The sequence below is a fragment of the Herpailurus yagouaroundi genome, unplaced genomic scaffold (genome assembly GCF_014898765.1).
Source record: "Herpailurus yagouaroundi ecotype Mexico unplaced genomic scaffold, PumYag 255, whole genome shotgun sequence".
NCBI lineage: Eukaryota > Metazoa > Chordata > Mammalia > Carnivora > Felidae > Herpailurus > Herpailurus yagouaroundi.
Genome location: NW_024412472.1, coordinates 1,664,315 through 1,690,763, shown reverse-complemented (window position 1 = coordinate 1,690,763; position 26,449 = coordinate 1,664,315). Strand labels below are relative to the sequence as shown.

General features: G+C 39.4%; 1 protein-coding gene and 1 long non-coding RNA gene across 2 annotated transcripts; one reads left to right on the top strand and one right to left on the bottom strand.

The window, feature by feature from the left end:
• Nucleotides 1-1,551: 1,551 nt before the first annotated feature.
• Nucleotides 1,552-3,777, bottom strand: OR51V1 (olfactory receptor family 51 subfamily V member 1). Its single transcript, XM_040461397.1, has 2 exons — nucleotides 3,745-3,777; nucleotides 1,552-2,517 (listed from the first exon to the last, which is right to left on the bottom strand). The coding sequence occupies exons 1-2, from the start codon at nucleotides 3,775-3,777 to the stop codon at nucleotides 1,552-1,554; spliced, it is 999 nt and encodes a 332-aa protein (XP_040317331.1).
• Nucleotides 3,778-3,817: 40 nt separating this feature from the next.
• On the top strand, nucleotides 3,818-25,465 carry LOC121021146 (uncharacterized). Its single transcript, XR_005786438.1, has 3 exons — nucleotides 3,818-3,829; nucleotides 9,682-9,688; nucleotides 25,261-25,465. It is a non-coding gene; the product is annotated as an uncharacterized LOC121021146 (long non-coding RNA).
• Nucleotides 25,466-26,449: the final 984 nt, after the last annotated feature.

The window sequence follows — 26,449 nt, the reverse complement described above, 5'->3', positions numbered from 1 at the left end:
TTAGGTTTATATCTAAAAATATTAAGAAATACTTGCTTCCTTGGTGTAAGATTACTCTGATGCATTAATCTGCTGAGTATTAGCTAACACTTTCCTCCTTAGGTACCTAAGAGATTTTAATAATATTAAACCAATTATTTTCTCTTTATCTCTGCACAGATACTTTTTTCCTTTCTTTCTTCCCTTCTTTTGAAAATTGAACTATATTACTTAGAAGGGAACCTATTTATGTTTCATATATATATATATTTTTTTTAAATAAGAATCAATCAGGGGCACCTGGGTGGCTCAGTCGGTTAAGCGTCCAACTTCAGCTCAGGTCATGATCTCACAGTCTGTGAGTTCGAGCCCCTTGTCGGGCTCTGTGCTGACAGCTCAGAGCCCGGAGCCTGTTTCAGATTCTGTGTCTCCCTCTTTCTCCCTCCTCCCCCACTCATGCTCTGTCTCTCTCTTCTCAAAAATAAATATATGTTAAAAAATTAAAAAAAAATAAATCAGAATCAATCATAAGCCTAAAGTTTCATCTGCTCAGATTATTCCCCTATTTAGATTTAAAAGTGAAGGATTTGGAGCCAAATCCACTCCCACATATGGAGTCTACATATAAAATATAACAAGTGAGGATTCCAATTTAAGGTAGGTGTGACGGATGCCTGACTGGCTCAGTTGGTGGAACATTCAACTCTTGATTTGGGGTTGTAAGTTCAAGCCCATGTTAAGTATAGAAAATACTTTAAAACATTTTTAAATCTTTAAAAAATAAATAAAGTAGATGTGGGGAAAATTGAATCCATAGTCATATTCCATTTTATGTGCTCTTTATACTTGCAGTGTCCAATAAAGCAGCCACTGCATTGTCCAAAGCAACCTTCTTTTAACATTTAAATATAAATTAACTACAATTAACCAGATCAAAAATGTACTTGCCCAGTTATATTATTTACATTTCAAGGGCTCAATAGCCACATGGAGCTATTGTTATATGTTCGTCTATATTATTCTATATTAGAAAATGTCTCCATCCTTTTAGAAAAATTCTACTGCAGAATTCTGGTCCATCTAGTTATCACAACATCCTTGTGAGTTGGGCACTTTCTCCATTTTGAAGATAAATTGAGTCTCAGAATTAAAAAAGCTTCAAGGTATCCACCTTTGAAACCAGAAGACCTAGGATTTGAATCCAGCTCTGTTTCAATGCAAAGAAAATACTTGAATATCCATTTGGGGCACAATAACTAGTTTTATCCTTTCTTGAATATGATCATACTTATGGCATGAACATACTGTCTTGTTTTACACAAATTGACAGTTGGTAGAAAATTTATGGAATGTTTCAGATGGAGTCTCCCACCTCTAGCCCTAAGAACAGTTGACTTCCAAAACATAGCCTAAAATGGGACTTGTTTCTGCATTTATGTTTAAAATGTATTTTAAAATCAAGAATCATAGACCCTGGGCTAAATCTCTAATTCTAATAAAATTCATTTTTTGGTATTGAATTTTGTGTGTTAGTTATTGTTGCTGTTTTGTTTTTTTAAAGACCTGAGCACCTCAATATATTTTCAGAGAAAAGAGTCTGAGCATTCTGCTACGAATCTGCTGGGTCTTGACACTGTAGATGATGGGGTTCATCAAAGGTGGAAAAAGGATGTAGATGTTGCCCATAAGTACATGGACCACAGGGGAGAGATGCTTGCCAAAACGGTGCATCATTGTGAGGCTAATGATAGGGATGTAGAACACGAGAACAGCACAAATGTGGGAGACACAAGTCTGAAATGATTTATGCCGCTCCTCCTGAGAGGCAATTACCAGCACTGACCTAAGAATCAGGAAATAGGAGTAAAGGATCAGAATAGCATCCAACAATAGTGTGAAAATGACCAGCATCAGGGCATAGTAGCTATTGAATCTTATGTCTGAGCAAGCGAGGCGGAGAAGATCCTGGTGTAGGCAGAATGAGTGAGAGAGGATGTGGGAATGGCAGTAATGGAAAAATTTCAGATTGATGATGGGGGGTGTAATAAAAAAGAAACTCCTACCTACTATGGCGAGCCCAATTTTGAAAATCCTGGAATTAGTCAGAATGGAGGAATAATGCAGTGGATTACAAATAGCAACATACCTATCAAAGGCCATCGTAAGGAGAACAGAGGACTCCATGAAGGAAAGACCATGGATAAAATAGGACTGGGCAATGCAGGAATTCAGGCTGATTTCTCGAATGAACCCCCACAGGATCCCCAGCACTGTGTGGAATGTGGACAGCCCCATGCACAGGTCAGTGAGGGCCAGCATGGCCAGGAAGTAGAACATGGGCTGGTGCAGGGTGGGCTCTGTCCGGATCACATGTAGCACCATGCAATTGCCTGAAAGCACCATGGCATAGATGGTCAAAAAGGGAATGGAGATCCAGGGATACTGCTGCTCCAGGCCAGAAAATCCAGTGAGAAGAAAGGAGGAAGAATTCATGATGGGGCTTACCAAACCGGTAATTCTGGAACTGAGATACTTCTTCTGAGCAGAAAGGAAGTATTTTTCAAAAGAAATCCTCCAATTTCAGATGAGTAAGGTGAAATTTCTAAGTAAATGAAAATATACTTAAAGTTAATTAAGTTTACAAAGTATTAGATGAGTAACTCTCTTCTTTAGCCATGTATTATCTGCTACCTGGAAGAGAATAGTGTTCTCCTGATGTCATTTAAGAGCCATTATTCATCCACTGGCAAGATGCATAGATGTCCTTAGAAGCCACAAGCGAAAGCGAATAGACTAGAGGAAGCTAATTTTCAGAAAAGATATGTTACCTGGAATATTTTCCCAGAGGTTCTGGTAAAAGGTGTACCTGTAAAATTGAGAGCTGAGGTTTTTAAAGTAATTATTAGTTTCTTCCCTCTAATTCATTAAGCATTGAAAATAAAGAGTAAGAATTGGCAGGGCAACTGGGTCGTTCAGTCAGTTGAGTGTCCAACTTCAGCTCAGGTCATGATCTTGTCATTGGCGAGTTCGAGCCCTGTGTTGGGCTCTGTACTGACAGCTCAGAGCCTGGAGCCTGCTTCAGATTCTGTGTCTCCCTCTCTCTCTGCCCCTCCCCCACTCATGCTTTGTCTCTCTTTGTCTCAAAAATAAATATAAACGTTAAAAAAATTTTTTTGAAGAGTAAGATTTAGCTTTTAAGTATCCAAAATCTGTTTAAATAGTCACTGTGTACCCATAGTTTTCCATTTTCTGCTGCTCTCCAAGTATATTTTTCCTCCAAATAGTACTTAGGGAAAGACGCTCCTGTTTTATTCCACTTCAGATAACATAGCCAAGAAGTACTTTTTGTTCTCCTGTGGTGATATGTAGAGAGTAATATTTATGCAAGAGGCCTTTGGTGAGTGATTTCCCAGTAGAATTCTCATCCCCTGAGATGTTCAACTTATCTGTGCCCTTGTGATATGGAGACTTAGGTTGAAGACAGTCTCAGACACCAGCCCACTTAGTCATTTATTGAATCAGTAGGTTAAGTATTCATTTAATATACATTTATTGAACGTATGAGCGGGGTTTTTTTTTCTCTTCCCGAGAACCTACCATTCTAAAGATTCGAAAGAGGGCCAATGTCAGTTAAGTCCGGAATTTTAAAAAGCCTCATTGCAACAGAATTGACTTGCTTCTTCCTCACATTGAGTTCTGCCCCTGGGAGTCATGATAAAAGGTTTAAGCCTCTTATAATGTAGGCAGATGTTTAAAAGTCCATACTGGCTTTTGTGTTTGATTTAATTGTTCCAACATGTTAAATTAGCCTCAGATTCTGACTTCATCTTGTGACCTATTTCCCATCTTTGTCATACTAGCCCACCAGGCAGCTCCTCAGGCTAACCTTCTTCTGAATGCACCTTGTTTCCCTGTGAGACCTTTTCTAGAATCCTGTCTATTATTGCTTGCCCTGAACGCCTCTCTGCATTAGATAACTTACCCTGCTATTTTTAACTGTCTCCTTCGTTGAATGATTGGAGTGTTTGCTCTTGGAAGACAAATCTGTTAGCCTCAGCCTCAAGCACTTACCTTCTTTTATTTCTCAAACACCATTTTTATTCTTTCATGAGATTTCTTTCCAAATATTCTTTCTGCCTAAGATGCTCTTTTCACAGAGATGGTCTTTCCCATCTTCTCCCCAACCTCTCCTCCACTTTTAAAACCAGCCTGTCCCTTTCGCCTTCAATTCAACTATTACTTCTCAGGAAGCCCCTTAACTAAGACAGATTTCCACCGCATATCTATTATTTGGGTAACCATATTTATCTTTATATAACTTATTGAATTTACAATTTGATATTCATTAGCCTACATAAGAGACTAAGGTCTCTACTAAGTTCCCTGAGAGGGGGCATAGTGTTAATTTTTATTCACCATTGTAGCCTGAAATTTACACCTCAAAGTCCTCACCTCTCTTGTGAGCTCATACTCATGGATACAGCTGCCTACTTTGATATCTTCATCTGGATAATTCATCTCAAAACTCAAATTATAACAAAAAAATATTTGGTTTTCCTCATAAAATGCCTTCACCAATCACAATATTGCTTAAGAAAACTCTCAAGAATCTTTCTCAATTCTTCCCTTTCCTTCCCTTTCCTGGATATCAAATCCTTCATCTATTTCTATACTTTCCACCCTAAAACATACCCAGAATGTGTCCACTTCTCACCTATACATTACACACTGTCACTATTATGGTAAACAACATCATCAACTGTTCCTTGCTTATTGTAATTGGCTAATTTACCAGCTAGATTTATTGTTTTGCACTTGCCCCCTAAAGTTGTATTCTCCCCAAAGAAACCAGATTGCTTTTCTGCAAACATCTACTGGATCACATGAGATTATGTTAAACAAAACAAAACAAAGCAAAACAAAACAAATGCCACTGATGGATTTTCATTGCTCTTAAAATAAAAAATAATTTATTTCTCATAGTCAGAAAACTTTAAATGATCTGACCCTCACAAACCTCTCCATCTACATCATAGACCACTGTTATTTTAGCTCCCTAATATCCAGGAATCTTTAATTCGTCAAAACAAATTAAGAGTATTCCTGCCTCAGAGTCTTTGTTCTTAATCTTCTCTCTGCTTAGAATGATCTGTTTCAAGTATTTGCACAAAACCTCTTTTCTTCATTTAGGATTCTCCCGCTCCAGATGACATAGCCAACAATTACTTTTTCTTCTTTGGTAAAGTTCATTGTGGCTTCCTCAGAGGGATTTTTGTAACCCACCAACATTTCTTCTTTCTCTCAAATAAGTTACTCTTAGCACAATACCCTGCTTTGTGTTTATACCACTTATCGTATGCTGATTTTCCATTAGATCTATTGGAAGTTCTGGAAGACCAGGAGCCATGTCTGGTTTATGCTCACTGAAATGCAAAATGAGGTTTAGCACCAAGTGGGCATTTAGCAAATAATTATTGAATTATTTGAATTAATTTATGAATTAAGAGCTGCACAATTACAAAGGTATAAAAACAAGTTAGGGTTGCCTGGGTGGATCAGTCAGCTAAGCATCCAATTCTTGATTTCAACTCAGGTCATGATCTCACAGTTTATGGGTTCAAGCTACATAGCCTGCTTGGGATTTCTCTCTCTCCCTCTCTCTCTATCCCTCCCTTGCTTGCATGCCTTCTCTCAAATAAACACCAACATCAAAAAAAAGAAAAACAAGCTAAATTCAAATACATCGTAAAAAAATGTGAAATCTAAACACTCATATCTTGAAGTACACATCTGGCCCTTGCTGGCCATGTGCTACAAAATATGTGTCATCCTATGTAAGTTTTATATAATATGTAAAACAGATGCAGCCCTAGGCATTCCTGCTGACCCTGAACACAATACTCAGAACCCAAATATGATTCTTATCATTCACAACCTGACCCAGACATGGAAGCTTGGCCATGGGATTGGTATCAAAAGATTGAAACATTCTGTGAGTATAGGCATACATTAAAAGCCATACTCTCATTCAAGCTTCTTCAGACTAGCCACGAAGGTTAATGGTGCTGCCTCAATGTTGGAGAATTTTTTTTTAATTCTATTTTGAGATAGGGTGGAAATTAGGAGAAGATAGGGCTTATGAGATGAATAAATGAAGATTTCAAGAAGAAATTGGTTAGATATGTCAGATGCACTCTATGCTCCATCTGTATCAACAAGGGGAAAAAAGAATATCATTTCCCCAAACATCATGCTATGCTATGGTCCCTCAAAGTCAGTGTGTGTAATATTTCTTTCTGAATCTCTAGCAACCAGAACAATGCCAGGCACAAAATAAATAATTAGTGAAGACAAGCAGCAATGAAGTTGAGTCGAGGGCAGTGGTAGGAGATTATGGGGCTGGCTCTGTACACTTTGTCTGGAATGTTGATTTGGAAACCCTATCTGTGATCAAATTAAACAGACCATTCTTTCAGAAGAGTCTTTTCTTACATCCTCCAATTCAAACCTACCTACATGTTCAGTTACCTCTGCATTTCTTTTATTTATTTATTTTTCTGTTCTTTGGAAATGATCCTCTATTTGATTACTTGCTGCCTTTTTCTCAGATTAGGAAGGGTAATGACCAACAGTCTGTATCTACCCTAAAGGAATAAAGGAAGATTGTTGGATCTAAAAGTCAGAGCCTTTTCAGTATATTGAATAAAAAACATCTGTTTTCCAGGATAGTCCAGGTTTCTGCTTGTTTACTCATAGGATTATTTAATGACACTCATACACAACCTGCTTTGGACAATAAATTAAATGGTCTCATTCTTTGAGTAATCCCTCTAATGGTCCCATTTGGACACCAGAAGGGGGTAGAAGCAGCCCATTCAATTGTCCCCTCTTCAGGGATGCATAAAGCAAGTTTGCTTTAGAACTGGGTAAGTGTAAGTGAGGCCAAGCCCTTCAGAGTCTTGGCATGGCTGAAGAAATAAGAACCTTCTATAACACTGATCCAAAAAACTGGGCGTTCAGGAGTTCTCAGTATGTTAGCGTTAGAGGTTACTTATTTACCACAAACCCACAATAGGCTTAAAATCCCAGTTTACAGGGATGGTTAGTTACTATTACTCATTTTGTGAATATTCTCTTTATTATGTATTATTTATCTATTCTTACTATATATTTCTTACTAATTGTATTATATAAGATGTCTATAAATAATAACCTCATTATAGTTAAAATATTGAAAAATGGTTATCCATAATTTAGAACCATGATAAAAATTTTACTGTGGTCATTCTGGTGTTTGAGAAGTTTCTGTCAGGATTCTTATAGTTTGATTGTACTATGATTCAAATGATCTGTATCAAGGAAATTTATCTGTTTTAACACTTATTCTATATTTAAGACAATATAAGAAAACTGAAATAAAAACCAGACATAATAAGATGTCAAACACTGAATGAAAGACAAAAAACAAGCGGAAGTGGTTGTAAGTGGCAACTAAATCTATCTTTAATCATACTAAAATAAGCAATTAATTTTTTTTGCGGGGGGAGAGTGTGTGCACAAGTGGGAGAGAGGGGCTGAGGGAGAGAGACAGAAAGAGACAGAGAGAGACAGAGAGAGACAGAGAGAGAGAGAGATTCTTAAGTAGGCTCCATGCTCAGCACCAAGCCTAATGAGGGACTCAATCTCAAAACACTGGGATTATGACCTGAGTTGAAATCAAGAGTCAGATACTCAACCCACTGAGCAACCGAGCCCCAGCAGTTAAATTTTTTAGTATAAACACTGCAAGTGTTACAAATGGTTTTTTTTAATTTTTTTTTTTTAATTTACATCCAAGTTAGTTAGCATATAGCGCAACAATGATTTCAGGAGTAGATTCCTCAATGCCCCTTACCCATTTAGCCCATCCCCCGCTGCCACAAACCCTCCAGTAACCCTCTGTTTGTTCTCCATATTTAAGAGTCTCTTATGTTTTGTCCACCTCCCTGTTTTTATATTATTTTTGTTTCCCTTCCCTTATGTTCATCTAGTTTGTCTCTTAAAGTTCTCATATGAGTGAAGTCATATGATGTTTGTCTTTTGCTGACTAATTTCACTTAGCATAATACCCTCCAGTTCTATCCATGTAGTTGCCAATGGCAAGATTTCATTCTTTTGGATTGCCGAGTAATACTCCATTATATATATATATATATATATATATATATATATATATATATATATGGGCTCTTTCCATACTTTGGCTATTGTTGATAGTGCTACTATAAACATGGGGGTGCATGTGTCCCTTCGAAACAGCCCACCTATATTCCTTGGATAAATACCTATTAGTGCAATTGCTGGGTCATAAGGTAGTCCTATTTTTAATTTTTTGAGGAACCTCCATACTGTTTTCCAGAGTGGCTGCACCAGCTTGCATTGCCACCAACAATGCAAAAGAGATCCTCTTTCTCCAATCCTCACCAAAGTCTGTTGTTGCCTGAGCTGTTAATGTTAACGATTCTGACAGATGTAAGGAGATATCTCATAGTGGTTTTGATTTGTATTTCCCTGATGATGAGTGATGTTGAGCATTTTTTCATGCGTCAGTTGGCCATCTGGATGTCTTCTTTGGAGAAGTGTCTATTCATGTCTTTTGCCCATTTCTTCGCTGGATTCTTTGTTTTGTGGGTGTTGAGTTTGATAAGTTCTTTATAGATTTTGGATACTAACCATTTATCTGATATGTCATTTGCAAATACTTCTCCCATTCTGTCAGTTGCCTTTTAGTTTTGCTGATCATTTCCATTGCTGTACAGAAGCTTTTTATTTTGATGAGGTCCCAGTAGTTCATTTTGGCATTTGTTTCCCTTGCCTCCAGAGACGTGTTGAGTAAGAAGTTGCTGCAGCCAAGATCAAAGATGTTTTTGACTGGTTTCTCCTGGAGGATTTTGATGGCTTCCTGTCTTACATGTAGGTCTTTCATCCTTTTGAGTTTATTTTTGTGAATGGTGTAAGAAAGTAGTCCAGGTTCAGTCTTCTTCATGTTGCTATCCAGTTTTCGCAGCACCACTTGCTGGAGAAACTGTCTTTATTCCACTGGATATCCTTTCCTGCTTTGTCAGAGATTAGTTTGCCATACGTTTGTGGATCCATTACTGGGTTCTGTATTCTGCTCCACTGATCTGAGTGTCTGTTCTTATGCCAGTACCATACTGTCTTGATGATTACAGTTTTGTAGTATAGCTTGAAGTCCAGGATTGTGATGCCTCCTGCTATGGTTTTCTTTTTCAAGATCGCTTTGGCTATTCAGGGTCTTTGCTGTTTCCATACAAATTTTAGGATTATTTGTTCTAGCTCTGTGAAGAATGCTGGTGGTACTTTGATAAGGATTGCATTGAATATGTAGATTGCTTTGGGTACTATCGACATTTTAACAATATTTGTTCTTCCTATCCAGGAGCATGGAATCTTTTTCCATTTTTTGGTGTCTTCTTCAATTTCTTTCATAAGCTTTCTATAGTTTTCAGTGTATAGATTTTTCACCTCTCTGGTTAGATTTATTCCTAGGTATTTTATGGTTTTTGGTGCAATCTTGAATGGGATTGATTCCTTGATTTCTCCTTTTGTTGCTTCATTTTTGGTGAATAGGAATGCAACCGATTTCTGTGCCTTGATTTTATATCCTGCAATTTTGCTGAATTCATGAATCAGTTCTAGCAGTTTTTTGGTGGAATCCTTTGGGTTTTCCATATATAATATCATGTCATCTACGAAGAGTGAAAGTTTGACCTCCTCCTGGCTGATTTGGATGCCTTTTATTTCTTTGTGCTGTCCCGTTGCAGAGGCTAAGACTTCAATACTATGTTGAATAACAGTAGCAAGAGTGGACATCCCTGTCTTGTTCCTGACCTTAGAGGGAAAGCTCTCAGTTTTTCCCCATTGAGGATGATATTAGCTTTGGGTCGTTCATATATGGCTTCTATGATCTCGAGGTATGATCCTTCTATCCCTACTTTCTTTTTTTTCCCTTTTTTAAAAAATGAAATTTATTGTCAAATTGGTTTCCATACAACACCCAGTGCTCATCCCAACAGGTGCCCTCCTCAATGCCCATCACCCACTTTCCCCTCCCTTCCAACCCCCATCATCCCTCAGTTTATTCTCAGTTTTTAAGAGTATCTTATGATTTGGCTCCCTCCCTCTCTTTTTTTCCCTTCCCCTCCCCCATGGTCTTCTGTTAAGTTTCTCAGGATCCACATAAGAGTGAAAACATATGGTATCTGTCTTTCTCTGTATGACTTATTTCACTTAGCATAACACTCTCCTGTTCCATCCATGTTGCTACAAAAGGCCATATTTCATTCTTCTCATTGCCACCTAGTATTCCATTGTGTATATAAACCACAATTTCTTTATCAATTCATCAGTTGGTGGACATTTACTCTCCTTCCATAATTTGGCTATTGTTGAAAGTGCTGCTATAAACATTGGAGTACAAGGGCCCCTATCCCTCAGGACTCCTGTATCCCTTGGGTAAATTTCTAGTAGTGCTATTACTGGGTCCTAGGGCAGATCTATTTTTAATTTTTTGAGGAACCTCCACACTGTTTTCCAGAGTGGCTGCACCAGTTTGCATTCCTATCAACAGGGTAAGAGGGTTCCCATTTCTCCACATCCACTCCACACCTATAGTCTCCTGTTTTATTCATTTTAGCCACTCTGACTGGTGAGAGGTATTATCTCAGTGTGGTTTTGATTTGTATTTCCCTGATGAGGAGTGACATTGAGCATCTTTTCATGTGCATTTTGGCCATCTGGATGTCTTCTTTAGAGAAGTGCCTATTCATGTTTTCTGCCCATTTCTTCATTGGATTATTTGTTTTTCGGGTGTGTAGTTTGGTGAGTTCTTCATAGATTTTGGATACTAGCCCTTTGTCTGATATGTCATTTGCAAATATCTTTTCCCATTCTGTTGGCTGCCTTTTAGTTTTGTTGTTTCCTTTTCAGTGCAGAAGCTGTTTATCTTCATGAGGTCCCAAGAGTTCTTTTTTGCTTTTAATTCCCTTGCTTTTGGAGATGTGTCAAGTAAGAAATTGCTGCAGCTGAGGTCAGAGAGGTCTTTTTTTCCTGCTGTCTCCTCTAGGGTTTTGATGGTTTCCTGTCTCGGGCCCTTTATCCATTTTGAGTTTATTTTTGTGAGTGGTGTTAGAAAGTGGTCTAGTTTCATTCTTCTGCATGTTGCTGTCCAGTTCTCCCAGCACCATTTGTTAAAGAGACTGTCTTTTTTCCATTGGATATTCTTTCCTGCTTTGTCAAAGATTAGTTGGCCATACGTTCGTGTGTCTAGTTCTGGGGTCTCTATTCTATTCCATTGGTCTAGTTGTCTGTTTTTGTGCCAATACCATGCTGTCTTGATGATTACAGCTTTGTAGTAAAGGCTAAAGTCTGGGATTGTGATGTCTCCTGCTTTGGTCTTCTTCAATATTACTTTGGCTATTCAGGGTCTTTTGTGGTTCCATACAAATCTTAGGATCGCTTGTTCTAGCTTTGAGAAGAATGTTGGTGCAATTTTGGTTGTTGTTTGATTGTTGCATTGAATGTGTAGATAGCTTTGGGTGGTATTGACATTTTGACAATATTTATTCTTCCAAAGCATGAGCACGGAATGTTCTTCCATTTCTTTGTATGTTCTTCAATTTCCTTCATAAGCTTTCTATAGTTTTCAGCAGACAGATCTTTTACATCTTTGGTTAGGTTTATTCCTAGGTATTTTATGCTTCTTGGTGCAATTGTGAATGGGATCAGTTTCTTTATTTGTGTTACTGTTGCTTCATTATTAGTGTATAAGAATGCAACTGATTTCTGTACATTGATTTTGTATCCTGCAACTTTGCTGAATTCATGTATCAGTTCTAGCAGACTTTTGGTGGAGTCTATTGGGGTTTCCATGTATAATATCATGACACCTGCAAAAAGTGAAAGCTTGACTTCATCTTTGCCAGTTTTGATGCCTTTGATTTTGTTTTGTTGTCTGATTGCTGATGCTAGCACTTCCAACACTGTGTTAAACAACAGTGGTGAGACTGGACATCCCTGTCGTGTTTCTGATCTCAGGGGGAATGCTCTCAGTTTTTCCCCATTGAGGATGATATTAGCTGTGGGCTTTTCATAAATGGCTCCTATGATGTTTAAGTATGTTCCTTCTATCCCGACTTTCTCAAGGGTTTTTATTAAGAAAGGATGCTGAATTTTGTCAAAGGCCTTTTCTGCATTGATTGAGAGGATCATATGGTTCTTATCTTTTCTTTTATTAATGTGATGTATCACATTGATTGATTTGCAAATGTTGAACCAGCCCTGCATCCCAGGAATGAATCCCACTTGATCATGGTGAATAATTCTTTTTATATGCCATTGAATTCGATTTGCTAGTATCTTATTGAGAATTTTTGCATCCATGTTCATCAGGGATATTGGCCTGTAGTTCTCTTTTTTTACTGGGTCTCTGTCTGGTTTAGGAATCTAAGTAATGCTGGCTTCATAGAATGAGTCTGGAAGTTTTCCTTCCCTTTCTATTTTTTGGAGCAGCTTCAGAAGGATAGGTATTATCTCTGCTTTAAATGTCTGGTAGAATTACCCAGGGAAGCCGTCTGGTCCAGGACTCTTATTTGTTGGGAGGTTTTTGATAACTGCTTCAATGTCTTCGCTGGTTATGGGTCTGTTCAAGTTTTCTGTTTCATCCTGTTTGAGTTTTGGATGTGTGTGGGTACTTAGGAATTTGTCCATTTCTTCCAGGTTGTCCAGTTTGTTGGCATATAATTTTTCATAGCATTCCCTGATAATTGCTTTTATTTCTGAGGGATTGGTTGTAATAATTCCATTTTCATTCATGATTTTATCTATTTGGGTCATCTCCCTTTTCTCTTTTAGAAGCCTGGCTACAGATTTATCAATTTTGTTTATTTTTTTTCAAAAAACCAACTCTGGTGTCATTTATCTGCTCTACAGTCTTTTTTAGATACTATATTGTTTATTTCTGCTCTGATCTTTATTATTTCTCTTCTTCTGCTGGGTTTGGGGTGTCTTTGCTGTTCTGCTTCTAGTTTCTTATGTGTGCTTTTAGTTTTTGTATTTTGGATTTTTCTTGTTTGTTGAGATAGGCCTGGATTGCGATGTATTTTCCTCTCACAAGTACCTTTGCTGCATCCCAAAGCGTTTGAATTGTTGTATTTTCATCTTCATTTGTTTCCACATATTTTTAAATTTCTTCTCTAATTGCCTGGTTGACCCATTCATTCTTTAGTAGGGTGTTCTTTAACTCCATGCTTTTGGAGGTTTTCCAGACTTCTTCCTGTTACTGATTTCAAGTTTCATAGCACTGTGGTCTGAAAGTGTGCATGGTATGATCTCAATTTTTGTATACTTATGAAGGGCTGTTTTGTGACCCAGTATGTGGTCTATCTTGGAGAATGTTCCATGGGCATTCAAGAAGAAAGTATATTCTGGTGCCCTAGGATGCAGAGTTTTGTATATACATCTGTCAAGTCCATCTGATCCAATGTATCATTCAGGGCCCTTGTTTCTTTATTGATCCTGTGTCTACATGATCTATGCATTGTTGTTAGTGGGGTATTAAAGTCCCCTACAATTACCACATTCTTATCCATAAGATTGCTTATGTTTTTGATTAATTGTTTTACATATTTGAGGGCTGCTGATATCAGTGCATAGATATTTATAATTGTTACCTCTTCCTGATGGATAGACCCTGTAATTATTATATAATGCCCTTCTTCATCTCTTGTTACAGGTTTTAATTTAAAGTCTATTTTGTCTGATCTAAGTATGGCTATTCCAGCTTTCCTTTGACTTCCAGTAGCATGATAGATAGTTTTCCATCCCCTCACTTTCAATCTGAAGGTGTCCTCAGGTCTAAAATGAGTCTCCTGTAGACAGCAAATAGATGGGTCTTGTTTTTTTTTTTATCCATTCTGATACCCTATGTCTTTTGGTTGGAGCATTTAGTCCATTTACATTCAGTGTATTACTGAAAGATGTGGGTTTGGAGCCATTGTGATTTCTGTAGGTTTCATGCTTGTAGTGATGTCTCTGATACTTTGCAGTCCTTGAACATTTCACTCACAAAATCCCCCCTAGGATCTCTTTTCAGATGGTTGATTGGTGATGAATCCCTTCAGTTTTTGTTTGTTTGGGAAAACCTTTATCTCTCCTATTCTGAATGACAGACACTGGATAAAGGATTCTCAGCTGCATATTTTTTCTGTTCAGCACATTGAAGATTTCCTGCCATTCATTTCTGGCCTGCCAAGTTTCAGTAGATAGGTCTGCCACTACTCTTATATTTCTACCTTTGTAAGTTAGAGCCTGTTTATCCCTAGCTGCTTTCAGAATTTTCTCTTTACCCATGTATTTTGCCAGTTTCACTATATGTCGTGCAGAAGATTGATTCAAGTATGTGTGAAGGGAGTTCTCTGTGCCTTTTGGATTTCAATGCTTTTTCCCTTCCCCAGATCAGGGAAGTTCTCAGGTATGATTTGATCAAGTACACCTTCAGCCCCTTTCTCTCTCTCTCCTTCCTCTGGAATTCTTATGATATGGATATTGTTCTGTGTGATTGCACCACTTAGTTCTCTAATTCTCCCCTCATACTCCTGGGTTGTTTTATCTCTCTTTTTCTCAGCTTCCTCTTTTTCCATAATTTTACCTTCTAATTCACCTATTCTCTCCTCTGCTCCTTCAATCCTTGCTCTAACTGCCTCAAGTTTATTTTATACCTCATTTATAGCATTTTTAGCTCCTCATGACTATTTCTTAGTTCCTTGATCTCTGTGGCAATAGATTCTCTGCTGTCCTCTATGCTTTTTTCAAGCCCAGTGATTAATTTTATGACTATTATTCTAAATTCTTGTTCTATTATATTGCTTAAATAGTTTTCAATCAATTCGTTAGCTGTCACTACTTCCTGGAGTTTCTTTTGAGGAGAATTCTTCCGTTTTGTCATTTTGGGTAGTCCCTGCTGTGGCGTGGAACCGCAGGGCACTTCCCCTGTGCTGTCCTGAGTAACTTGTGTTGGTGGGGGGGGGCCACAGTCAGACCTGATGTCTGCCCCCAGCCCACCACTGGGGCCAAACTGGTGTGTACCTTATCTTCCCTTCTCCCAGGGGCAGGACTCACTATGGAGTGGTGTGGCCCTGTCTGGGTTACTTGCACACTGCCAGGCGTGCGGTGCTGCTTCCATGGGATCTAGCCTAGGGCGTATTAGCCGGGTTGGATCCTTAAGGTGCACAGGGGTGGGAGAGGCAGGCTTAGCTCGCTTTGCCATCAGTGGTCCCCTGCAGGAGGGGACCTGCAGCACTGGAGGGAGGCAGGTCCAGAGGAGGGATGGATCCACAGAAGCACAGCATCGGGCGCTTGCACGGTGCAAGCAAGTTCAGTGATGGGAACTGGCTCCCTTTGGAATTTCGGCTGGGGGATGGGAGAGGGAGATGATGCTTGCCAGTGCCTTTGTTCCACCGCCGAGCTGAGCTCTGTCTTCCAGGGCTCAACAACTCTCCCTCCCATTGTCCTCTCGCCCTCTCCACTCTCTGAGAGCAGAGCTGTTGACTTTTAACATTCCAGATATTAAGTCCCCCTGGCTGTCAGAACTCATGGAGTCTGGCGCCTCCGCTTTTGCAAGCCAGACTTCAGGGGCTCTGCCTTGCCAGGCGGGCTGCCCTTCCACTGCCCCAGCTCCCTCCCACCAGTCTGTGTACCATGCACTGTGTCTCCTTCCTTGCTACCCTCTTCCATGGGCCTCTTGTCTACACTTGGCTATGGAGACTCTGTTCTGCTAGTCTTCTGCCAGTTTTCTGGGTTATTTATGCAGATGTGGGTGGAATCTAAGTGATCAGCAGGATGAGGTGAGCTCAGCATCCTCCTATGCTGCCATCTTCCCAGGTCTCCTATCCTTACTTTCTTGAGGGTTTTTATCAAGAAACGATGCTGTATTTTGTCAAACGCTTCCTCTGCATCTATTGAGAGGATCATATGGTTCTTGTTCTTTCTTTTATTGATGTGATGAATCACATTAATTGTTTTGCGGATATTGAACCAGCCCTGCATTCCAGGTATAAATCCCACTTGGTAGTGGTGAATAATTGTTTTAATGTATTGTTGGATCCGGTTGGCTAATATCTTGTTGAGGATTTTTTCATCCATGTTCATCAGGGAAAATGGTCTATAGTTCTCCTTTTCAGTGGGGTGTCTGGTTTTGGAATCAAGGTAATGCTGGCCTCAGAGAAAGTTTGGAAGTTTTCCTTCCATTTCTATTTTTTGGAACAGCTTCAAGAGAATAGGTGTTAACTCTTCCTTAAATGTTTGGTAGAATTCCCCTGGAAAGCCATCTGGCCCTGGAGTCTTGTTTTTTGGGAAATTTTTGATTACTAATTTGATTTCTTTACTGGTTATGGGTCTGTTCAAATTTTCTATTTCTTCCTGTTTCAGTTTTCATAGTGTATATGTTTCTAGGGAAAAAAAATTGAATAAATGATGCTAGATCCTAGGTGTGTTTGGGTTTGCGTGTTGAAAGTGGCTTGTTCGATTAGAGAAGAAAGGGGGAAAAAAGAAATCATTTGAAAATTTGAAAAAATGAATACACTAAAGTAGACTAAAATGAAATGATAGAAGTAAAATAAAATTTGAAAAAATTTACAAAAAAGTAAAAAATATAGTAGAAAAAATTCTAGAAAAATATTTTTAATTAAAATTGAAAATAAAAATGAAGTTTTTCTCTTTCTGTATTCAAGAAAAATAAAAGAAACAGAAGAGAGAAAAAATAAATAAAAATTAAAATTAAGAAAAGAAAGAAAATTGAATAGATGGACCAGATAACAACTGAAATATGACTGAAATTGCTTTATTTTCCCCTACAAGTCAAACTATGAAGTGCTTTATAGTCCATAAACTAAGCAGGCGGTGAAACTTGTGTTCTTGAAGAGCAAGGTTGGCCCAGTTGGCTGGGGCTTAGTGTAATGGCTCTGTTCTCCACTAGATGGTGCTGCTAGCCTACTGGGATGCATTGTTGTGGTGCTGGTAGGTGCTTAGTAGCATGCGCTGGAGTAGTGAAAATGGCGACACCCAGCTACCCAGTCTCTAGTATTGGAACTCTATTCTCCCCGATCAGCAATTGTGTACCTGTCCTTCGTCTTCGGCTTCCGTCCACTCCCCGCTTCCACATTGTCTGTGACCAAGCCCCAGGCAGCACCTCCCTCCCTAGTTTTGTCTCAGATGCCACTACTTTCCCTGGCCCCCCACTTCTGAGGCACTGCAGCCTTGACCCATTCTTCCCCTTTGCAGAGGGTCTCACCGAGCAATGGCCAGGTGCCAGCCACACCCAGGAGCACTTGCGGGACCGTGCTTCTGCTGATACCCAGATACTGCGGCCACGTGCCAGCACGCCCCAGAAAAAGTTTGGGAGACAGTGTAGCAGCAGCGTTTCACGGATTATGGAAAATCACAACACACATCTGACACCAGGCTTCACCCCCAATAACCTTGTTCCAGCACCAGCAAATGTGGCCATTCTCTGGGGTCTGTTGGGCCCAGGTGGCCTCACAGCCTCTATCAAATGTCTTTCCAGCAGTGGAACCGCTTCTCCCCATGTGGCCCGAGAACCTCTCACATGCTACTCTGCTCCTGGGGATCCAGCCTTCCTACCAGAGCACCTCCAGGTATTGAGCTGCAGAGTTTCAGACTCTGCACACCCCCTGTTTACAGTCTTAATGGAATTTAAACTCTCTCCTTTCTCCTTTCTCCCTTCTCCCTTTTTAGCTCAGTCCCTGCAGCTGTTTCCCATTTTCCACTTTCTCTCCAGCTGCTTTTGGGGAGGCGTGCTTTTCCTGTATTCTCCCACACCCCACCCCCCACAGCTGTCTCCATCCTCTCTCCTCATGCAAAAGTGGCTCCCTGCCAGCCGCTGCTTCTCTTTCCTCAAATTCGTCTCTCTGCGCCATGTACCTGCTGAATTCTGTGGTTCAGGTTATGCAGATTGCTGTGTTAATCCTCAGACCCGTTTTCTAGGTGGGCAGGATGGTTTAGTGTTGGTCTGGCTGTGAGACACACAAAAAACTTCCATGCTGTTCCACCATCTTGGCTCCTCCCAAGTGTTCCACATATTTTAAATTGTCCCCTGAAGATTACAGAATAGGCCATGACTATCTTATTCATCCCCCATGTTTTCAAGATAAAAAAACTTGCAGGGTCTTTCTAGGAAATTGAGTACCAGAATACACACTGCTAGACTCCTGCTGTTGTCCAAGTCATTTCTATGACTTTAGTGTAGGCACCAACAATCACCATTTTCATTACTTCTCTTGTTCTGTAATCCTCACACAGTGGAGAAGAATAGCTTGGCCAGCAATAAAAAAATGTATTGTCATATTAAATCAGTAAGGTCTTCAGAAAGACCTAGAAAACTGGTGGATATTATAGAAATTAATAGTCACATCTAGAGAGGTATCAGGATGGTTTAGTTGATTAGGCATCCAACTCTTGATTTGGGCTCAAGTCATGATCTCATGGTTCATGGGTTCAAGTCCCACATCAGGCTCCTCAATGACACTGAAGAGCCTGCTTGGGATTCTCTCTCTCTCTCTCTCTCTGCCCCTCCTGTGCTGGCTCTCACTCTCTCTCTCTGTCTCTCTCTCTCTCAAAAATAAATAAGTTTTAAAAACAGTTACATCTAGAATTATGATTTATTCATGTAAATTTTATTACCATGATCATGTTTATATGCTTGACAGAAATGCTATTAATAATGAAATTTTGAATTCACATACTGGCATTAATTTCCAGTTCCACCCTCCTTTACAGGAAGAAGATATAAGAAGAAATAAATTAGTTCCTTTGTTCCTGTTTCATCCCCAACAGAGAGAGCACTACTTTGCTGAGAGTGGAACCTAGGCCCAGATAACTGGTTATTGTGTCTCCAGAGCATGGGAGAGACAGATACCATAGACAAGACTAGAACTGGGGGATTCTCAGATGACTGTTCAAACTCTTTCACAATCAGTGGGAACCCAAACTCCCAAGGGCAAAAAGGGCTTCCAGGGCACCCCTAGATAACATGCCTTGCCTGCTAGCCCTACTACTGCCACAGAGATGAGGCTCTTAGCTGCAATACCTTGTGCAGAGAGTAATGCTGGCCATATCTTAGGATGGTAAGCTTGTGGAGGGGCAAAAGTGAGGGAAGGGTGAGAATATAGCCACAGTATCTCAGGGAAGGGAGTTACTCAAAGCAATTTACCAGGATGTTATTGCTAGGATGTGTTATTTCTGGGGGAAAAAAGATGGTGGGTAGACTTCCCTCTAGGCCTTATGTGAAGCCATGGGTGACTAACATGGCCTTTGCTTACCCTATCCAAGATTCTTCTGCTCTGATGATGCAGTGCTGGGAGACTGCTCTTGCTGTGGCCTTTGATAATGTTTTTTGCATTATGTGAGAATAGATCACTTTTTATTTATAGGAACCAAATTTCAGTGCTTCTCAGCCATTGTTATATTGTGACATTACAGAAAATGTCAAATTTTAATTGCTTAAATTCCTACAATTCCTAGATCCTTGAATTTCTGAATGCTTCAAAGATGATAAAGGCTCATTACCTGAGATGCTGGTGTCTCAGTTTCTATAGACTTACAAATCAGGTATGAGCCAGGCCATGTCTTTCAGAATAGAAAGAGCAACTATTTGGAAGGTGCTATTGTCCTCAAATGGGACAAAATGCCCAGGAAAAGCACTGGTACCATAGAAGTGGTTCATTCATTTAATCCTTCATAGACTTTATAATTTTTGTCTTTCTTTTTAGCTTTTTTTGGGGAGTGGGAGTTTGTTTTATTTCATTTTGTTTTTGAAAATACACTGTATACAGGCACTGAGGTCCAGGTTCTATGGTTAAAAAAAAAACCACAAAGACCATAATCACAGAGTTTGTAGGTTAGTGAGTAATAGAGTTTGGCGTGATACCTACTGTACCACTTTTAATGCATCTTTATGGAAATATAAACGAAGGTCACAGTTAAAGACTTTCAGAAGGAGAAAAGGTCAGAAAAAAATATATTGTAGGAAGTAACACCCAACACTGGAAATACCTTATATATCAGTAAAAATAGTGGCAGTGACGATCCAGGAAGGGATGGTAGCGTGTGTAAATGTCTAAGAATAAAAGAATATGTATGGTATATGTGCTATCTCTCCATCGTTAATCTTATCCTGATTTTTCTCATTTTATCTATCATGATTGATTCATTTTCCTCTTTTTAAAATGTATATGTATTGAGCTTTATCATTTTCTTAATATCTGACTTATTTATGCAACATAATATTTGTGAATTGGATTCATATTGCTGACATAACTATAGTTGACTCTTTTCCATTGCTGGATGGTATTCCATTTTATGTATATACCACAAATACATTTATTGCTACTACTCTGGATGGACATTTGAGTACTTTCTAGCTTTTGACTGCAATAAATAATCTTGCTATGAAGATTATTGTAGATATTTTGTACACACACAAGAATTTCTGGAAACTACTGGGTCATAGGGTATGTATATGTTCATCTTTAGCATATGCTGCTGAACAGTTTATCTTTCCACTGAAGAAGCTGAGTTGCAGCAAGTTTAAATTGTTCATGGCTACATCCAGGAACAATAATAACAAGTACACATATTTTTGCCCATATTTGACTAGAAATTGTACAAGAAGAACAATTGTGGGAAGTAACATGGTCCCAAATAGGCACAAAATGAGAGAAATACAAGGGTCTCTCCTCTCAAGGTCATCTCCCAGAAATATCTGATTAAACTTTGAAGAAGGCTATAAGTCATCTTGGTAAGGTAGAAAATCTCTTCCCTGCAGACAGTAGATAATTCTTTTTCCATAGCTGGGTCTAATGTGTAAAGTGATAGCAAGGAAGAAATGCTTATTTTTAATACTTATTTATTTATCTTAGAGAGAGAGAGGCCAGAGAGAGGGAGAGAATCCCAAGTAGGCTCTGTGTTATCAGTGCAGAGCCGGATGCGGGGCTCGATCTTGTGAACCATGAGATCATGACCTGAGCCGATATCAAAACTCAGAGAGAGGCTTAACTGAGTGAGCCACCCAGGTGCCCCGAGAAATGCTTTTCTAAATTTTCTATTATTTTAGTTTACTTATGGTAAATAAACAATTAAATTAATGTCCAGGTTTCCTTCAGAATTGTTCTGCTTTTTCCCTTTCATAATTTTTTTTTACCTTTTAGAGATTTTTTGTTACTTTTATTTCCTCTCTCCTCTTCATGGCTAGCCTTAGTTTAGGTGAAAAAGCTGATATTATGGTGAAGTTTAAGGCTTAGCCCTACCACCTATCTGAGCAGGAAGGCAGACAGGGAGCTGGGAAGGGAGGGGACCAGTCTCCTACTTCCCCCATGTGCTCTCCACTTCATGAAGAAACTCCCCAGCTCAGGGTTTATCATAGACCGAGAAAGTCAACTTTCTTATGCATTCCACTCCCTTACCAACAAAGCAAAGCTACCTTCATCTCATTTTTCCCCTTTTAATAATTCCTCCATGAACTTCTTTGTGGTATTTCTTAGTCTTTTTGATGTCCTCTGATTTCCTTTCAGAGATAGGACTTGAGTTAGTTTAAGGACTACAAATTAATATCAACGATTCAGGTTGGCCAAGGAGACCAAGGGGTGCATCAAAACTCTGTGTAGAAATATTTATTGTCCCATGCATCTGAGAAGAGAAGCGTAGAGGTAATTTAATATATTGAAAGAACAGGAATCATCTTGGACTAAATTGTTTATACTGTCTACGTTATTTTTTTTATTCCTATGTATAATTATGTACTGTGTTATATTAGTTTCAGGTGTACAATATAGTGATTCAACAATTCTATACATTACACAATGCTTTTCATGATAAGTGTACTCTTAATACCCATCACCTATTTCCCCATACCCCCCACTTACCTCCCTTCTGGTAACCACCAGTTTCTTCTCTATAGCTAAGAGTCTGCTTTTTTTATTGTTTGTTTATTTTTTCTTTGTTTGTTTGTATCTTAAATTTCACCTATGAGTGAAATCATAAGGTATTTTCCTTTCTCTGACTAATTTCACTTAGAATTATACCCTCTAGATCCATCCATGTTGTTGCAAATGGCAAGATTTCATTCTTTTTATGGCTGAGTAATATTCCATCATATATACATACCACATCTTCTTTATCTGTTAATCTATCGATGGATACTTGGGTTGCTTCAATAGTTTGGCTATTGTAAATAATGCTGCAATAAACATAGGAGTGCATATATCTTTTTGAATTAGTGTTTTCAAATTCATTGGGTAACACTCAGTAGTGAATTTATTGGATCATAAGGTGTATCTAATTCTTTAAGGAACCTCCATACTGTTTTCTATGGTGACTATGCCAGTTTGCATTCCCACCAATAGTGCATGAAGGTTCCTATGTTTCCACATCCTCGTCAACACTTGTTGTTTCTTGTGCTTTTGATTTAAGCCATTCTGACAGGTGTGAGGTGATATATCATTGTGGTTTTAATTTACATTTACTGATAATTAGTGATGTGGATCATCTTTTCATGTGTCTGTTGGCAATCTGTATGTCTTCTTTGCAGAAATGTCTGTTCATGTCTTCTGTCCATTTTTAATAAGATGATTTGGGGGGGCAGGTTGGTTTTGAGCTATCCCTCAGTGCTCATCAGCTCCCAGGTAGTGAAGATTACAGTGCTTGGTGGATTCAGAGTGCATCCTTCCCCATCCCTCATGGCCTTCACCTCCTTGGTTTCTCTTACTGTCTTACTGTGATAACAATATCCTTTCTCACTCCTACTGTCTACACTAGGATATGATCCAACTCTCCTCCTCTGGCTCATAGATCAACAGCCTCTGTGCTTGATTGGTCATCTTGCTTGCCATGGGCCCATATTTCTTTTTAATAGTGTTTTCTTCTAGTCTGATTCTCATATCTGAAGTGTCCATTGCCTCCTGAAGGGAGTAACTCAAAGCTTTCACAGCCGTGTGTATGTCATATTCGATATACTTTATGTTACTTTATGTCCCTCTGCTAGGCCCTTCCATTGCAGGCCATTCCTCCTTCCTCATCCATTTCATCATGGGCAAAGTGTACATCTTCTTTCTATTGTGGATGAACCCAGTCATTCATAGCATCAAGACTGACTGGATCCACTGAGCCATTATCAAGGTATTCTCTCTGAAATGGATGGAAATCCTGTGCGTTCCCAGTAACAAAGTGATTAGTTGTGACAAAATTTCAGGCCTTGTTCAGCTCTAACACCAGGCCCTCACCTAAATCTGAGAATCCCCTTTCTCATTTAATTGTAAGAATTTAGTAAATGCATTCATTTTAATACTTTGCCCGGAGACAATCAGAAAATAAAAATCAGTCCTAGAAGAAAAAATAAGTAACTTTATAAAGAAAGTTGCAGAAGCAAGAGTAATTTTGGAACATCTCTGGCCCTTTCCTGTTTTATGAATGTGAATAATTGAGATTGTTCTGTACTGCTTGATACCTATTGAAGTGAGAGACTCCTTCCCATGAGAAGCACAAGTGCTAAGCGGCTTTCAAACAAGAATAGTAATCTCTATACATGAAATACATACCCTATGTACTCTGTTTCTCTCTTTCATCCTTCTCTGCCTCCAACTAATGCTTGTACTGGAGTAGAACAGCAGCCAGATGGTACCTAGTCGTGTCAAAATGGGGCATTTGTCATTTGGAGACACTATACCTTTGGCCAAATAAGTGTCAATAAAGCCATCTTTGGCTTAAATAATTTTGCACAATTCTGCTTAAAAAGAGTGCTCTGCTAATAGAATCATCACCAAATTGCACACCCTGGGCCACTTAATATTATTAGTGTTTCCCATCCACTGTCAGGCCCTTCTTTTGACCTCCTAGACTCTTCACCTTCCTCCCTGCCACACCTTGCCACTCCACTCTGATGCTTATGCGGGCATGTGTAGTCCTCTTTCTTGTAGATACTTGCATGACTCTTTGTTCCACTTTGCTTGTATCAAAGATCTATCTAGATCTACAGGAGCTCTGCTCTTCCATGCTCTCTCTGTATGCAAATTCATTAATACTCAGGTCAATAACAAATGTGAAGTTTCCTTCAGCAGACGAACAAAGTTGTCAGCAAGGCACACTTTTAACTCCCTTCTGATCCTGAAAGTTTAGAGAATCATCAGTTATGCATTTAGAAGGACAGCTTGTATTCATCTCCATTCTGTGTTTGAATGAAGCCTGCATATTAATTTAATTAATTGATTAATTTACTTGTTGGTTGCAATACTTTCAGAGTCTTCCTAGCTATATTCAGAATGGGAATGTGGGAAAGGACAAGGACCACTTCAAATTCATTTGATTTCCATAATCTAGGATCCACATAAATGGCTATTGACCAGGAAATGAAATCAGGGCATGTTGCTGATGGTAACACTATACTAATAACTAGAAAGGCAGAGATGTCATCAGAGGCATCAGAGAGAGACAGAGGAGGGAACAGGCCTCCAATCACTTCCTGGGTATGCATGCTGAAGCATCTTGAGGAGAATGGTATTCCATTTGGTGTGAGCCCACAAAACGATTGAAAGACATTAGTGAATATCAAGACATGAAAAGTCCCTTTTCACATTCTCCTTAGTCATATATTTCTCAAAATATTACTTGTTCCTTCCTTCCAATGCAGACTGTGAAAGTCTCAAGGCCAGAAGCAGTGAAACTACCTCCCCCGCTTTGGGTCCTTCATATGGAGTCTCTGTTATAAGATGATAGAGGGAACCAGGATAAGAGTGATGAGGAGGGCAAATAACGGGACAGCAAAAGACAAAGGGAAATCTTAGAGGAACAGTGGAACTTTCAGGAAGAAAAACTTGGTGGACTTAGGGCTGTGAGGCTCTGGACAACTGGAGAGAGGGAAGACATTTATAAGGAAGGCTAAATAAAATAAATGACTTAAATAAAGCATAGGAAAAATCCAAACCCCAAACCAAGCCTCCACTTGAATCCTTCTCTAAGGGAAAGAAAAATAGGCAGCAGGATCTGTTTCCCACATATGTAGCTATTTACAACCTCTTCTGTCATGGAGGCTAAGATATTGATATATTTTCCCAAGGTCTGAACTAGTCCCTCATTTCTTTATGTTTTAAATGCTTTGCTCTCCCATACCATGTACCCGTTCGAGTGAGAGATGCAGAAATAATTTAAATACACCAGTGCAATGAAAATAAATATTCTTTATTAGGCAGGAGCCAGATGTTCAAAGAATTTCATGATTTAGACATGTCCAGGTATTAGGGTCTGGGGACCAAGGGACTTTCCCTGGAAAGCAAGAAAGGGAGCTCAATGGTATCTGTGGGCCAGGGCACTGGCCACACCAGCCACCACCTTCTGAAAGGCAGCCTGCACCTGGGGGTTGAAATCATGGCCAAAGTGGTGGGCCAGCACACACACCAGCACGTTGCCCAGGAGCTGTGGGGAAGAGACAAGAGGTATGTACATGGTTAGCAGAGGGATCCAGCTTAGGCTCAGAGTACCCCAGCCCCATCCACAGATGCAAGTTGTGCACATAGAATATAAGCAGAAATATACTGGATTTCAGATGCTGCTATTGATGTGACTCTAACCATATCAGCCTGATTTTACATTTAGAAATGTTTCTTTCCTTCTGACCTAAACTGGAACTTAAATATCACGGTTATTCTTTCAAACTATGTAAAGAAGCAATCATATTTTACCCTCCTTGCTTTCAAAGGAAGAGATAAGGGAAAAAATCATTAGACTAAAAAATTTTAGACGGATTAAGAGAAGTGTTTAAATTAAACACTCAGGGGCGCCTGGGTGGCGCAGTCGGTTAAGCGTCCGACTTCAGCCAGGTCACGATCTCGCCGTCCGTGAGTTCGAGCCCCGCGTCAGGCTCTGGGCTGATGGCTCAGAGCCTGGAGCCTGTTTCCGATTCTGTGTCTCCCTCTCTCTCTGCCCCTCCCCCATTCATGCTCTGTCTCTCTCTGTCCCAAAAATAAATAAATGTTGAAAAAAAAATTTAAAAAAATAAATAAATAAATAAATAAATTAAACACTCAAAAGTTTAATTGAAACAATCAAGGAAAGTCATTACAGAGAACAAAAAGAGGACAAGCAAAGAGGGTGAAATAAAATAGTCCTGAATAGTCCATATTGGTGCAACTAGAATACCTCTTTCCCATTTTAAACAACATCCGGATGTCCATACCCTTTATGGGCAACATGAGCTTGTCCAGAAAAGGGAAGAGAAGGAGACTACCTCATAGACTCACCCTGAAGTTCTCGGGATCCACGTGCAGCTTGTCACAGTGCAGCTCGCTGAGCTTAGCAAAGGTGCCCTTGAGGTCGTCGATGTTTTTCAGACCATCACTGAAGGAGTTCA